This window comes from Haliotis asinina, chromosome 3, assembly GCF_037392515.1.
Source record: "Haliotis asinina isolate JCU_RB_2024 chromosome 3, JCU_Hal_asi_v2, whole genome shotgun sequence".
Classification (NCBI taxonomy): Eukaryota; Metazoa; Mollusca; class Gastropoda; order Lepetellida; family Haliotidae; genus Haliotis; species Haliotis asinina.
In genome coordinates, this window is record NC_090282.1 from 43,879,399 (window position 1) to 43,896,490 (window position 17,092).

Below are 17,092 nucleotides of genomic sequence, written 5' to 3' on the forward strand. Positions count from 1 at the left end.
GTAAATAAGGGGTTTGGAGTGAGTATGATTTTACGCCGCTTGCTGCAGTCTTTCAGCAATACCTTGTACCCACGTGGGGAAATGGTAGAGTGACGCCTAAAGTAATTGAGATATTACACTATTCTGTTTAGTTCTCCAAAACCACTACTCGCAACTGATACAGTTCTAAGAACTTTCCTGCATATCGTAACTGCCAACTAATTTCCTATTCCAGGTACTATTTGATCGAAAACAGTGAGCGACAACAATGTATTATATTTGATTTATTGTCATTTGTGCGGTATTTGTATATATGTAGCAGGTTGATATTGACCAACGAGCGAAAACAGACAAGGTTTCAGTATGAAGCGACGTGGAAACACGAGAACCCTGTGTTAAGGGCAGAGTTTCAGCTGGTAGCGTATGAACATATCTAAATCGTCTGACTTGGTTCCTTGGCATAATCCCTGGATGTGTGGTATAAGTCCATGGGCCAGTTTCCAGCTCCAGATCCACTTGAGGCTACAGTCACACGGAATGGAGTTCTTGTAGAGTTCCACGTAGCGGACACTGGGGGTGTACTCTATAGCTTTGGGCACCGTGGTGAAGCCGCAGTCGTTGAGGTAGAGCATGTCGAGAGTCGTGAGGCCAGTGAAGGAGACGAGAGACATGTTGGTAAACTTGTTGCCCGAGAGAGATAGGCGCTTGAGATCCTTGAGAACAGGGACGCTGGTCTCCTCCAAGATGGTAATGTTATTGTTGGAGAGATCCACCTTGTACAAGGATGGGAGGCCCAGTAAAGATGCCCCGGGGAAGAAGCGGAGACCACAGTCGGAGAGGTAGAGGCGTTGTAAACTGGTCATTCCATTAAAAGCCGCGTGTTTAATGTTGACAATAGGGTTGTTGTTGAGGACAAGGGTTTCGACTGATGGTAAATGACTGAAGGCGTAGTTTTCAAGGATTTCTAGGTTATTGTAAGTTAGATTCAGCAGCTTTAGATTAGTTAGTCGTGCTAACGCAGGTGGGATCGTGTGGAGTTGGCAATGGTCGAAGAAGAGGTTTGTAAGGGTGTGACCGATGCCGGTGAAGACGCCGGTGGAGTTGGGTGCGACGATCGGGTTGTTGCTGAGATAGAGGGTAGTAAGGGCACGGGTGTGTTTGATTTCATCTGGGATGTCGGTCAGGTCGGTGTTTGAGAGGTCTAAGATCTGAAGTGTTTGTCTGATTCTGTAGTAGAAGATGGCGTGCGGGATGCCACCAAGGTGGTTGTTGCCGAGATACAGCTCACGGAGACTTGAAAGTTTCCCTACAGCATCGGGGAAGGTAGTTAGACCACAGCCATTCAGACCAAGCACTTCAAGCGATGTCGCGAAGACATCAAGAGCTTCCTTCGGAACTGTATTGATTACGTTACCCGACAAGTCCAAGGACTTTAGGTATCTCAGCTTATTGATAGCATTCGGCCATTGTATTAGCTTAGAGTTATGGAGGTCCAAATATTGTAAAGGATAGCCAATGGCAGCAAATAATGAACCATCAATTGTCGCAATACAGGTATTTCCTACATTAAGTCTCGTCAACCGTCTGAGTTTTCCCAGCGAGGACGGAAGTGACGTAATAGATGTGTCCGCCACTATCAACTGCTGCAGAATGTCTTCCTGGCCCAGGAATGCATCTTCATCCATGTTAAGAATGAGAGGGTTGCCTGTGAGGTCTAGCGTTGTCATGTTGACGCCAGCGAAGGCCCGTGCTGGGATGTAGTCGAGGTGGTTGTAGGACAGGTCGAATATGGCGAAGTGTCGGGGTGATGAGGTAAATGTAGGGAGAAGAGTGAGGGAGCGGCTGTCACAATGGATGACCGTGCCACAGAAACAGGGGTTTGGGACAGGACACGGACCAGGCATGATGAGCCCAGTCGCGACCCCCAGGACAAGCGCCAACAGGATGAACAGATTCAGCATCTGAAACAACATTGAACAACTATGTTGTCTTTTACACAAGTACATGAATATCTATAAGCATCACCTGAATCCAAGTGGATGTCCTGGCACACTGGCAAATCTTAAGTTTGTGTTTCACATGATATCTCAAAATCTATGGGTTTCACACTGCGAAGGTGTCTAGCATATTGAGTTATAACATACAGCTGCAATGTGAACCTTACAGTTATCTGAAATGATGTTTAAAGACGACAGTCTTAAGAAACTTTTCTTGCCATGACATGTAAACTTTCAGAAAATAAGCTATTGGCATTTATCTTGTCACAATACCGGTGCTAATTTGACACGGTTATTGTCGACTTGTGGGCAAGTACATGGTCACGGGATGAGTAAAAGGTCATTCAAAACCTCAGAGACCATGCATGTCAAACAATTGATTGTGATGACCGAGTTCCACAAATCATGCCCCAAATCCCACTCTCCATCAGTACCATCAGAAGAAGGCTGCGGGTTGGTGGTCTAAAAGCACAGACAGGAAAGTCTGACATGGTTGAAACACCGAGAAATGGAACCTGGGAACAAGACGGAAATGGCAGCCCGGGAACAAGACGCAAGGTTCACTGGTCTGACGAAAGTCGCTACACGTTACCTTTGGCGACGTCCTGACGAGGCATTTTAAAAACAGACGATCATGCAGCCGACCCCTTTAATGCTATCTCTGTAATGGTGTGGGATTGCGTTTCATTTGACTTTAAGTTGGATCTTATTACAGCAACACCCACCGTGCCACATTTTTATAGCCACCCCTCTTCCAGTCATCCGAGATTCATGGATGACAACGCTAGACCTCTCCGTTCTCGAGTCGTCATCGCCCATTTACTGAACAATGCCATCGAAACACTACACTGACTTACACTGACCTACAAGGAGCCCTGCTAGGAACTTCATCGAACATCTTATATGTCAAGTTCGAGCTTTAAATCCTCCTGATCCAAATCTCGCAGGCACTCCATGAGGAATTGCGGAGAAATCCGATGCTGAGTTTCCGACGCTTGCTTGCCAGTAAATCGTACTGGCAAAGAAAAGTCTGACATAATCACGTTTTGTGTCTTCCTTTGACATGGCAAGGAAATTGTTTTGGCTTCGTTTTAATCAAAGTGAATCATGTTACAGTTACCATTTTCATTCGAAGCATTTGGTATTTCGAAGCGTACACAACAGCCCCTTTACAGCTTTCAAAACGCACCAATTCAGAGGCAAGAATGCAACATAGGCTCAACTGTTCACGAAAGCCTGATATCACCCCTGTTTGTATGGGACCGCCTCGCGGCTCCCGGCTATCAGTCATTCAGCAGTGCAGGATATCACTGAATAAGAATGTCACATATTGGATATTCCATATTGTGCAGCAAACACATGTTACGCCGCGCCCATATAAGACGGGTTTGGTCCCGTATCCATCGTCACCAGTTGGAAACGGCAAGATCAGACATATAGGTCATATGTGATATATTCACCGATCCCTTAACAATGTATGCTTCGTCAAATTCTTTATCGACAAGACTCATTTCCGGCAAATACATAAAAGACGGACAAGTGAGGGTAGTGACCGTACCAGCCCGAACAAAATTATCTACTTGATAATATATGAATATATGTACAGTTAAATTGATGTTGACGACATGAAATATCAGTGTGTGTAGTGTGAACAATACAAACATTCACTGGCATGAGTGTACCCAAATAAGAAACAAATAGATGGACTACTCATACTGAAATGTTAGAGCATCAAAAAGGCTTTTTATACATTAAATATTCTATTCTAAAGAAAAATATGCAGTTCTTAGAATTGTCAAGTGATTTGAAGACAACGTACCTTCATGCCCAGCGTTCCTGCATACGTCACAACATGTGTCAAGTCTGGAATTTCTCTCACCACAGGTCACAGAGAACCGTGTCAGGCACTAGCATTGTCTTGGCCAGTCGAAACAGTGACGACATAATCAGGCTACGTCAGGTGTCTCAGTTTTGGTAAATTCTTCATCATAAATTTAATACTAGCGTATGAATATTAGTTATTTTCATTTCATTTATGCTCTTATCAAATGATCCAGCCTGTACTGTACTGACGTTCCTCATTAATTACACAAAGTGCCTATATAGCCTGTAGGTTACATTATACAGTAAGCTGTGGTAAGGACGAACTCAAAGGTTCCATTAAGTTTAGTTGAGTATTTAAATTTCGACCCCACAATGTAACAAGTGGCCATGGGCCAAAACTAGTTTGTTATAAACGTGTTCGTTATAAACGTGTTCGTTATAAACGTGTTATTCTATCTTCTGTATAATCGCGACCAGGAAACAAGCAGTGAGCGCGCATACATGCATGTCGGCATCCATACCTCATGCATGCGTGTTGCCATGACAGTCATACTGGTGTTCTCTAATGTTTATATACTGATAATGTTGTGAGATCAATGAGTGCATGAAACCAGATCTACAGGCACATGGAGTGTACTCATTGGGGTGTCATTATTAAACTCCTGATTATGATTATTATGGGAGATGTGAGTTGGACATTCATGCATTCATTCATTCATTCATTCATATAGCCATTGGCACAGTGGGAATCAAGTTAGTATTTCTTTTGACGAATCTGCAGCGATGCGATCAACTCGGCTCCTGCTGTGGGCGTGTCCTGTCACCATGCAGAAACTGCGTGTGTTGTTTGGACGACTAACCTAGAGATGACCAAACAGCACAGGTTTATAATAATAATTATTATATAATATAATAATAATAAATTATAAATATTATATAATTATTGTGTAATAATAAATTAATATAACTGTTTCAATGACCGTAATATGGAAAGAACCCATTCCCATGAGCGTCCTTACAAATAAGGAAATTCTTCTCAAGGTGCTTCTCAAGGAAGAGATGACGCTCAAGTTAAGAAGAAACCACGACTTTCTCTTCTCCTTAGTTTTGCAGCACGATGATTTGTCTGCAAAATACTTTATGGAAAACCCGCAAACACATTTGCTTCGATTTATTGAGATAAAAAGATACCAGAAAGCGTATTATAACACAAATATCAAGCTATTCATTATCATGTACATGTCAGACCTATTACCTAAAGACCATATCAATAAGAAGGGTTTACGCCGCTTTAAGGTATATCCCGACCACCATTCATGAAATAAATATGGCCTACAATGCACTTGATTGCCTGGACCAATAGATCAAGACTGTCGTCTATAGTTAATTTGCTAGAAACAAACGAAGACGTCAATCCATATTAAGGACTTAACTAAAAGTACCAACATGATAAAACATCACCCATATAAGTGGTGACACAAACGTGCCATCAATTCCTGCTGTGAAAATGAAGAGATCTGGTTTCTGAAGCAGCAGAGCAATCGTCGGTTTCGAGGTGAGATGCATTAACTCAAATACTATGACCCAAGTACTTACAAATATGAATGTCCTAAGGTAGTTCGGTGTATTGATTGCTGGTCATGATAGCTGCTAAGTAGGCTGATGATTCAGACATAAAAAGATGTGTAAAAGAAATCGTCCCAGCCACAGATGTACATAAGATTTTAAAGCAAACGTCCTAGCCATATATGTACATCGGGTTTTAAAAGAAACGTCCAAGCGACTGGTATACACCAGTTTTTTTTAAAAGAAACGCCTTCGCCACAGGTGTACATAAGTTTTTAGAAGAAACGTCCTGACCACAGGTGTATTTGTTCGGATCTCAGTATATGTGGAATGACTGTTAATGTTCTTAATAAGACGGACTAACTGTTTAAATGGTAGAATCTTCAAGGGCTTCGGTGATATTTACACTGACAATTGCAGAAATTGAGTGGACAGAAAGGTGGGTCGTGAGCGCAGTTAGCCATACACCATCGGTGAACGTGGTTGGAATGAGTTGAACAGCGCAGCTGGCAGATCCCAGTGCAAGGATGCTTTGGCCATGGCTGCTGGGGAGTGGTCTGCCATCTGCAAATCTTGTTTCCAATGATGATTTCGTCATCTGACGACATTGGTGATGTTGTTCTGGGAGTTGTTTGGGACGTTGTTGTTGGCGTAGTTGTAGGCGATGTTGTCGCTGAAGTTCTTGAAGACAAGCTTGTAGTAGGAGATAAAGTCGTAAGAGAGACTGCTGACAATGTTGTCTGGGGCGTAGTTGACGATGTTGTTGGTGGTGGTGTTGACGATGTTGTTGTTGGTGATGCGTTTGTGAGAGGCGTTATCTCCACGTCGGCACAGTTTATATAGTGTTCCTGATCACCACATCCTATGTAGCCACAACTATGTACGTTGTTGTGTTGAGCTGAAATAGTATATATGTGAGTCGTGCTAGAAAAGTAAACCTATTAGCTTTAAAACATTCACTTACTTTGATTGTGAATTGTGTTATGTAGCATAACATAATTAGGTGTGTCATCACAGAAGCGTGGTAGGGCCACGCAGAATTTTTTTAGTCTTATTATCTCCTACGTAGGACGTAAAATCTCGTAGGACGTAAAATCTCGTAGGACGTAAAATCTCCAACATAGGACTTAGTATCTCCTACTTAGTATCTCCTGTGTAGGACTTAATATCTCCTTCATAGTACTTAGTATTACCTACGTAGGACTTAGTATCTCCTATCTAGTACTTAATATCGCCTAAGTAGGACTTAGTATCTCCGTACGACTTGCCATCTGCTACCTAGGACTTGGCATCAACTACGTAGGACTTACTTTCGTACGTAGTACATAATATCTCCTACGTGAGATGATCGATATCGATACTATGTTGATAACATATGTTAATATACATTAATCTGAAATGGTCCACTTATATTTACGATTAGAGTCTACTGTGATGTGATTCATTTATTATAAGAGTCTACTGTTTCCTTCACTGTCATGTGTTGGGCCGACTAATTTTCTTTACGCCCTCACGGTCAGTTTGCTCCACTGTTACACGAGTTGGTTCACTGTTATACTATTATGTTGAATTTTTGTTACACCCCAGAAAACACGACGTCATCGGTCCGTCAGTGGCTACAGTCGGCAAGCCGACAGTGGCTTGTAGCTGGCGGCCCGCTCGCCAGCTTGTATGCTGTAACAATGTTACTATAAAGGTATGCAACGTTGTTACATATATTTTCGTAATGAAACACGTTGTTTACAGTAAAACCCAGTTGTGGATATGCGAGAATATAATTAGCGATCCTAACACATTCATTTACAAGAAATTTAAGAGATAAACAATTCGATTGCCGAAAGAATGAAAGGTGATGAATTGTGAACAGTTCTGCCTCATGACCTATGTTTTGAAAGAACTGGATCGACCGATCCGTGCCAGTGATATTCGCATACTTGTAATTTTTAAAAGTTACATGTTAATTTGGTGTAGCATAATTAATTTTTTTATTAAATTAATTAATAATTTAAAGATCCAATTAAGTCAAATTTTGCACATTTGCGAGGAATCATCTCCACTTCAGTCACAAAATTCTATTTAATTTTCCGTTCTTTATTTATCGAAAGGCAACAATTTAACAAACATATCCACAGTACCGTGAACTTATTAACATGGCTGCCTTTGTGATTGTCCATTGTGGAACACTACATAAGTTTTATAAACTGAAATTGTGTGCGCAGTGCATATATAACTTCAAAATGTCCTGTCAAATTATAGAAACATCCATCCCAAACTCAATTCATGAAAAGTATGCATACAACACTGACATAACATGTAAGTCAACGGGCATGTCGTCAAGTGTCCGAATATAACTGGTACGTCTCCGTCGCAACCATTGTTGCATTCGTTGGAATTATATATATCGGCAATGTCGTCGTCTGATTTATTTATTTAAAAGAGCGTCGGTGTTGTTGTTTTGTTGTAGTTGTTGTTTTTCTTCTGTGATGTTTTCCTCCCGTATATGGGAGGAAGTGTTCTAGTAGTGTTTTCAATTCGTTGAACTCATTTCGAAAATGTCACCCAGACAAAAATGCATTGTTCATTGAGAACATTGAAAAATTAATTAAGTGATAACACATTCCTTTTAGCTGTTAATAAAAGATGGTATAAACCTTCGGACTCCCTAACATGTAATGTAAATATGATTTCCTATTGTTTCAGGTGCAGTACTTTAGGATACTGATTTGCGTTTTAATTGGACAGACAAGGCGGTCGTAGTGTACACAGGAACCCAAACACAATTGGAAATTGATATCTATGATGTTTCTATATAAAATATAAATGAATATATCAAAATAAACAATCACATTCTCTTCCCACAGTGGTTACTGGTCATATCTTGTTACGTAGGAAGATATGACAAGTAACCTATATGGGAAGAGAATGAAACAATCAGTGTCCATACGTTATTTCCGTTTTTGTTCTTTAATGAACGAATGGGTTTGGTTTTTGGTTAAGCAACATTCCAGCAATATCACGACGGGAAACACCAGAAGTTGTAACATGTAGGAAATCGAACCCGAGTCTTCGGCGTGACGAGCGAACAGTTTACAACTAAGACACCCCTACCGCTCCACCTGCTTGAGACTGGGATGAGTGCTAATTACACATACTCACAATTTACCATGGTTAATTATTTTCCAAAGTCATGAATGATTGTTATAAATCACGAACATGTTTTAATGAAGACCAGTTGGAGTTTGAACATAATTAAAGTAAGAGAGGAAAACTACTGATATCAATTATATCTTTAACTTGACGAAATCACTGAAATATATGTGATCTATACTTTAAGATGTACGCAAATAAATTCATGATAAATTTAGATCATGGCATTGAATATCTTGTGGACACCTAGAACTGCAGTATGTTATACAATTTACACAGCAAGAAGGTGCTGTTATACATAATTCATGTATTAGAAACTCTAAATTAAATACAAATATCGTTAATTAATCATTACACTTTGTTATTCATCTCTTTCATTATCATTATATTGAAATTAATGAGACATTTATATGCAACTTTGTATAATTAAATTACGGGCAGACCTACAGACCTACTCAATCAGAAATACATTGTGTCAAGAACAGAAACTAATGGAAATTTTAAGATTAATCCATAACCAAAATGATTATGTAAATTGGTGGCCACTTTTATATATGTCATAACAACCTGTCCTGAAGTAACAGTATCACTGCAAAGACTTCAGTAATTACTCATTGAATGTGATAATCACCTGAAATCTGTCCATTTAATTACAGATACATTTGTACTGAAATTTCCTTCAGCGAGTAAGTGAGTTTTCAGTCCCAGTAAAAGACTTTCACATATTTCGCAAAGAAATGAAAATCATTTTCATCATAGATGTGAAAACTGCATGTCACGAAATTCAGTAAATGATGTCCAAAAGATGTATTTGTATTTAAAGTTTTGCGCCTGATATAATAATTTTATCATGTCCTCAATACGGATACAAAAAACACATACTCTCCGTTAATGTAGCGGCTTGCCACCAGTGCACCACTGGTTTTCCGACGGTGCCACCAGTGCCACCGTTGGGCCATCGAAGATCAGCTGGACACGCCATAGGTGGCCCACCGGTGGCCACCAGTACAGCATACGGTGGGCCATGGGTGGCCCACCACCGACGTGCTATCTGGGACTTTACTATCGTGCGTTAGATATTGCAGAGGTCGTTGCACATGAGTCATAATCTGCGAGCACACACGTGTCTTAGACTATCGGTGGCAGGCTATGCATATCCATTTATACTTATACAAACAGCCATACTGGCAATCTTTTTCCCCTTTGAAATTCGTGTTGTTTTACGCAACACTCAACACTATTCCATACCGGTCAAGAGAAGTTATAAACAATCACGAAAAAGCAAACCACAAACGAGCGTTGTATCCAAACCAAGGTAGCCACATTTGAAAACAAGCAAAAACTTGCGGAACCCCAGAATCACATATCGGAACGTTCAGTTAACTCTCTCTCTAACTCTCTCTCTCTCTCTCTCTCTCTCTCTCTCTCTCTCTCTCTCTCTCTCACACACACACACACACACACACACACACACACACACACACACACACGCACTTTTCCACTGTATTGTATTGTAACACTGCGTTAGTGTCATGAACGTTCCCCCAATTGGTATTTCTAACGCCCTGCTTACACTATACTTCATAATCCGAACCTTAAAAAATGATATACATGTATTACGTCCTCCGTAGGAAATATTAAGTTCTACGTGGGAGATACAGTTATTTGATGCTAATGTATTTCACGTTGTCTTTGCGTTCTGTTAAACGTTAATAGTGGAGGAAGAATCTCAAAGTGAAACGTGACAGGAAACCTTATAGTGACACCAAGTTTTAGAGATCTTATAATGTTGTGAGGAGCATCGCGTTTCCTCAACGTAAATTTTCAACCTCGTTATTACGTTGCGACATAACGTTATAACATGACGTAATATTAACGTTGTGACAACGCTGTGTCGTAACGCTACCAACCTACAACTTTCCCACAACATTAGCTGGGTACCGACTTACGATTTTTGAAATTGACTCACCGGCCTTGTAGTGCCATTGCAGAACGCACTGTGTGCACGTGATGTGGCTGGGGAGCTGTAGCGTCACAATGAAGACGAAGTTGGTACTGTCCGTGAAGAAGAAGTGGGTTTCTCCAACGACGACGACACTGCCGTTCTGCTTGGTCACCTGAATGATGTGGAGCTCGTTCCTGTCCAGACAATCCTGAGTCACCGACACATATGGATTGTTGTGGGGGCATAGGCGGAACTCGAAGAAGCCTCTGTGGTTCGCCGTCAGTTTGACAGTGACGTTGATGATGGAGCCCTGGACGTAGCTGGCCACGATGATGCCGAGGGCGTACTTGCCCCCTGCCTCGTTGTCCCCCCTTCTCCCTGGGATTTTCCTGTCCCCACACACCCCGCAGTAGTCAGACAGTTGCCTGGGGCTGTCGAAAGTCATCTGAATAAAGCAACCAAAAAAGCAAATTGAATGTCCTTGTTGACCATACTGATGAGATATAATCGGTTTAACGTAGTTTAACTCAAACACTTGACAAAATGCTCTTATACCAAAATCTTCCTGCAAACCATCTGTAAATTCTTTCGGTTGGGTAAATGGCGACAAACCTTGCATAATAAGTATAGGAACTAATCAACGTATGTCGTATGTCTTTGGTATCGTTAAAAAAATAAACGGCTATTGAAACGCATAGCATGCCAACGCTAACGTCTACACAACGTCATGAGGCCATTGGGATGGTCCGTGGAGAAATGTCTCAACGACTCGTGGTTGCACATTTTCACTGCCACCGGAACACCATATCTGCACTGGTGAGACGCTACCAGGACACAAATGACATCATCGATCGGCCATGTCCTGGACGTCCACGTTTAACAACGCCAAGACAGATGGATAAGGGTGACGCATCTTCGCCACAGGTTTCTGACCGCTGTGATGATAACGCGCACCATCCTAGGACTTCGCAGTATTCAACCAATGGCAGTTCGACAACGTTTACATCATCATGGGATCAGACCACGACGTCCCGCCATACGACCTATCCTGACACAAAGTCATCGACAAGCTCACCGAATATGGTGCCGATATCATGTCCGTAGAACTTTGTTTTGGTAGGAAAATGTTGTTTTTATAGATGAGTCCAGGTTTAACATTTCCGATAGTGATGGACGTCAACGTGCCTATAGACGCGTGGGAGAACGTTATGCACAGGCTTGTGTCTAGAAGAGGAATCGTTTTGGTGGTTCCGTGATGATTTGGGGTAAGAACTCCTCTGGTGATTGTTCAGGGCAACGTAACTGGTGTGAGCTTCAGGGATCAGATTTTTCCACCTGTGGCAATTCTGTTTCTGCAACGTCACAGCCCTGGGTTAACATTCCAGCAGGATAATGCCGCCCTCATACGGCAAGGATTGCTATGGATGTCTTGCAACACAACGTTGACTTAGTGCCGTGGCCGGCAGAATCACCGGATCTCTCCTCGGCAGAGAATGTTTGGGATAGACGGATCGACATCTACACCGTCTTCGTCATCCGCCAGATAACGTCCTTGACCTTGAATGCCGATGGTGGACATACCCGTTATTGAGCTCGTGACATGATCGTTTGACCCCTGTCCCTCTTGTGGACTCGTGACCTCATACTGATTGACCTTTTCAATTGAAATTCCCCCGACATGTTGTGGTTTCATGATTCCCCATTAAAGTTTATGTATGCCTTTGACATCGTTATCGTACTTATCGCGCAGTTGCTTCTTGTGCCTAGTATATATATAAGCGGACATTTCTAAAAACAGCATAATAATCATAGTATGATTTCATTAATCAAGTTTAAGACGTCATGCTCAGGCAGATTTCTATCCTTATCAATTACACTTTTATGATCTGTTTAATTCAAGATATCTTAGATTCAATCCAAGGTATCTTTAAAATGAGAAACTTATAAATTTCACAATAAATGTACCATATTATCGTCGTCACGTGCATTTGGGATGAATGACAACATGAGACATGCGTAACCGCGAGGAATGTAAAGTACACACTTTACAGTGTGCATGTATTAAAATACAATTATTTTCATGCTTGTGGGCTGCATTTGAAACAGATAGACAGCCAACAGGCATTAAAGTCCCAAAGTTCACTGTTGATGAACACTGAATTTGCGTCCACGCTCTCAGGAAGGACATCCAACTCCAGCAGCCACAATGGTGTTGGGAACGATACGCCTTCTTGACGTTTCAGACGGCGAATTGAAACAGAAGAGGAAACTTTGAAACTGGTCCAGTAAGATCTATACTATATACTAAGGGGGACACTGATGATTGAATCCAAGATTACGGCTGATAGTCGAACAACAATACCTCTCACAAGACAGTTGATGACATCCTTGGGAAACAACTTGACAAAGGTTACAAGGCACTGGGTTCCACTGAGCTTGCTTACTGATTACAGACGATCAAGGGTTATCTCAAAGGTGGGTTAATGTCGTCTTGAAGCAGACCCTTGGATCAGTTTTGGGTTTACTAGTATCAGCGAGTAACGGCGGTAACTCAACTTTTCGGACAAAGTCAGTCCCATCAGCTGACGTAGTGATGGATTTGGATTTTCCGGATTTCAAGGGAATTCTGCTACTGGAGTACCCTACGAAAATGGGATCGTTATGACCAGTATGATGCATGTCTGTTTACACAATATTGTAAGGAAAACAAGGATTAATGTCATGTAACACGGTTATTCAGGTGTCTTGCTTAGTGCTGGTGCCATGTGTTGTGGTGAGGGGTGTCTTGTTTGGTGGTAGTAGTGCTGGTTACTTGGTGATGGCGTTGGTGTCTTGTATGGGGATGTTGGTGGTGTCCTGTTTGGTAACGGTGATGGTGTTCTGTTTAGGTATGATGGTCCTGGTTGTGTTTGTCATGTTGTCAAAGGTTTCCAGTGTTCTGATTTTTAACTTCAATGAATCAGCCACAGAAAGAACTAACCCATCATATACCTGTAATGTAATATGCATTTTCATTTATCAGTTCTGTCTATATGAATTTCAGAACGTATGGGCCGAATCACTAAATTTTGTTTTATATACCTGTTCCAATTGATATGAGTATGTAGTGAGAATAGCTTATATGTTATACTATACATATATCTGTAAATATGTTTTATAAAATCTGAAGTTAATCTAAAATACTTTCCATTGTATGTGAGTAAGCTGGGGTAAGGAAAATACAATGAGATTATGTAACTACAGCTTGGGTTTGACTTGGTTAAGCACGGTAACACAAAGAAAGGTGATCAGTTCCCAGGTCGGGAGTGAAGAGGTTGGTCAGGTCGGCTGTCTTCATTTTGTCAAGTTGAGAGTGCCATGTCGGCATAGTTTATGACAATTATTTGGATTCAAGCGATCATATTCAGAGGAAGGAGATGGAACAGGAGCAATTGGAACTGTTATGTGATTAACAAAGTAAGACTTTAACCATACACTGTGATACTTGTTTTGCCAGCGTTAAAACTATTGTTAAAATTGTTGTGTGATCTCTCCACATGTAACACAATCATCATCTGAGGAGAAGATACTCTTTTTACGTTAATGATACATACACCTACACAGAAGATACTTAGATCCACGTAGATGACACTTCTACCTAGATGACACGTATGTTACCGTATATGATGTTATAATCGTACTTCTCGTTACTCAGACCTAGGTCTCGTCTTGTGACGTTGTGACCCCAGCTGGACATAATTCATACAAATACAGGTGTATGTACTGAACCGCAAAACAAATTTCACCTTTCTAAACCAAATGCTCAGGGTTTTTTGTCTTACAAGGTGGTGTTTCTAATTTGATTTGTTGGCATGTTTTGCAATCCAAATTAACAGATATATAATTATTGCCAACCTCATTGTGTTTTCTGATGAGAAACCGTACCTAAAAAGCACACCTTAAATGACAGACACGGTAATAGGTTCCTAATGACAGGAAAACTAAAAATGAAAATGCACGTGCATATTATGACAACCCTATGAAAGCGAGTCGAAAAGTCACCTGAAATCATTCTTGTTTTGACACGATCGCCATGACTTACGAGAGATCGGAGGAACCAAGCCCTGGAGCGATGACAAATTGGCCAGACTGCATGGAGGTTAGCCAGTCAAGTTCAGGTTTTTACGAATATACGCACTAAAGGACGTGTGTGTTTTGCTGATACAGATCACTCCCTAGTACCCATAGGCTTGCAAGTCTTTATACAAGATATAGATAGTGTTCACATAAATATGGGATGAACAGATAAAGAAAAACACTAAAATATAAAAAAAATCCCGCAGGTGTTTTGTATCGAAAGATCAATACACAGTTACTGGGTCGTGGGCACCGTAGATAAATGGCAGGAATGTGATGTGTAAATCTACATAGATGCGACAGCTTGCTTATGTGTGTATGTAACTGAAAATCAGTTACTGTAAAACAAAATAGACACACAGCCTTGCAGCTACACCAGTTTAAGCTTTACTGAAAGTGGACATTGTGATGTTTAGAATCCTATAGAATTAAACCAATTCATTATATGATAACTCATCATTATTAAAATTCTTCGTATTCTACTATACCCGTGAAGATCCGGGTGAGAATTGATCTTCAGTAACGTATGCTTGTCGCAAAAGGCAACTAATGGGATTGGTCAGGCTCGCTGACATGGTCTTCGTATCCCAGTTACTTAGATTGATGCTCATGCTGTTAACCACTGGGTTGCCTGACCCAGTCTCGATTATTTACTCCCCTATATATCTGGATTATCGCTGAGTGCGGCGTAAAACTAAAACTCAGTATCCCATTCGTATTCTACCACCCTCCAGTTCTTTATTCCTTTGTTTCTAAATGTAATTAACGATTTTGTTTATCAAATACATTTCAGCAAATGACATAACTTAAACCATGGTCCAGAGACAGTTCTTCCTTCAAATCATATGCAGGATGCGATATCTTTCTTGTCTTCGAATCTTTTTTCTGAATAAAGGTGTTCAAGTGACTTCTTTGATTTTAAGGCATTTTTAAACTTGTGAAGTTGATGGAAAACCAAGTTCTATGGATAGTCAACGAACGCCACGTTTAGGTTGTAGATACTAACACCATTATTACGTGCTTGATAGCTGTATCATATAGTATCAACACCGAAACGTCGCAAGAAATTGACTTTATATTGAACTTGGCTTTCCTGTGATGTTCAGGTCGATAATTGGCCACATAACGAAAAATGCTACAGATATATCAGCGTATTTGCTTACAAATCCTATTTTCTCTTTTGTGCCATCATTCTATTTGATAATACATTTACCTATTTTACCAATTTGGTGCGATCTGATCATAAATCATTTTTCATCAACTCATTCTTTGCGAAAATCAATATTTGATTCAGAAAATCTTATGATACAGTCCATTCGTAAAATCGAATTTGATTTAAGTGGTGACTCCTCATGAACGTGAAACGATTTCTGTTGCAAATATTTGAAATGAATAATATTTTGTAGAATTCAAGGAACCTCTGACGTACATTGGAAATATGTGACAAATTCATATTACTTACCCCACCGCAGAAGAGAGCGTTATAGTCATAATTCGGAACCACATTTAACGGACCCCTGTATACTTTCCACAGGTAGGATCTCATGGGAGGATCTATCATAGCTCCATGTCCGGAGACACCCGATCTGCTCGTCATGGACAGGAACCAAGCTACCATCAACCCGATTCTTGCCATTGTCAAGGAGTGATTGTCGTACACTGAGCCGAACCCTGCGTTCTGCCACCCAGATATAATTGTGAGCTCATTTACACCCTGGGGCACTGTACAGTCAAGGCGGTAGTCAGGACACACTATCATGGCAGCGCGCCATCGTTCCCATTGGAAGAAGCACAGACCCAGTCAGATCGAGGGATACCATTGGTCGCAGTGATCTATTGTTGCCAGAAGGAGGTACTTTGGACTCTTACACCCTGTGACACGATGACTTACAATCGGTATTGTAAAACGAAAAGTTCTGCTGTCAGAGCGATATGATGGGATTATGAGAACTTTTTTGTCGTGGTTTTTGAATGGTGTTTCAATCTGGTCACAATTTTCTTTCCGTCCTAAAAATTCAAATAGCATGACATTCATTGTTTAATGAGGGAATATGGTTTGTGTGATTTCATGTCACATATTATGCCAGTGTGTAGAGTGAAAAACAGAACAGAAAAGGTGATGTCTTGTTTGGTGATAGTGATTGTGGTGTCTTGTTTGGTGATGCAGGTGGTGTCACTTGGTGATGCAGGTGGTGTCTTGCCTAGTGGTGATGGTATGTTGTTTTGTGATGGTGGTGTCTTGCTGGGTGCTAGTGGTGTCTTGTGTGCACCTTGTGCACTGATTAATGCATGTTGGAATAGGACGACGCATCGTCGACTACGGTGACGTAGAGGGCATTCGGTAGCCATCTCTCAAGGGTACGTGGTTTCTGCTGGGGCGGTGGACTAGTCTAGTGGTTATAGCCTTTGTTTGATGCGCCTAAGACCCGGGTTCGAAGCCCATCTGCTATGTCCTCCTCCGTGATATTCATGAAATATCAAGATAACACCCTGGCCAGGGTACAAGTGAGTATTCTTG

The 17,092-nt window shown here is 41.1% G+C and overlaps 2 protein-coding genes across 3 annotated transcripts; both read right to left on the reverse strand.

Annotated features, from left to right (window-relative positions):
• Positions 1-248: 248 nt before the first annotated feature.
• LOC137276866 (leucine-rich repeats and immunoglobulin-like domains protein sma-10) lies at positions 249-3,851 on the reverse strand. Of its 2 annotated transcripts, none has more exons than XM_067808512.1 (2): positions 3,796-3,851; positions 249-1,940 (listed from the first exon to the last, which is right to left on the reverse strand). In XM_067808512.1, the coding sequence occupies exons 1-2, from the start codon at positions 3,799-3,801 to the stop codon at positions 375-377; spliced, it is 1,572 nt and encodes a 523-aa protein (XP_067664613.1). In that variant the 5' UTR covers positions 3,802-3,851; the 3' UTR covers positions 249-374. The 2 variants fall into 2 exon arrangements, with proteins under 2 accessions (XP_067664613.1, XP_067664614.1); XM_067808513.1 differs by lacking the exon at positions 3,796-3,851 and adding an exon at positions 2,840-3,485 and having other exon boundaries at positions 251-1,940.
• A 1,105-nt stretch (positions 3,852-4,956) lies between these two features.
• On the reverse strand, positions 4,957-16,272 carry LOC137276867 (uncharacterized). The gene is made up of 3 exons (XM_067808515.1): positions 16,037-16,272; positions 10,483-10,903; positions 4,957-6,264 (listed from the first exon to the last, which is right to left on the reverse strand). Exons 1-3 carry the CDS (start codon positions 16,208-16,210, stop codon positions 5,750-5,752), a joined length of 1,110 nt encoding a protein of 369 aa, XP_067664616.1. The 5' UTR covers positions 16,211-16,272; the 3' UTR covers positions 4,957-5,749.
• Between the last annotated feature and the right edge of the window lie 820 nt (positions 16,273-17,092).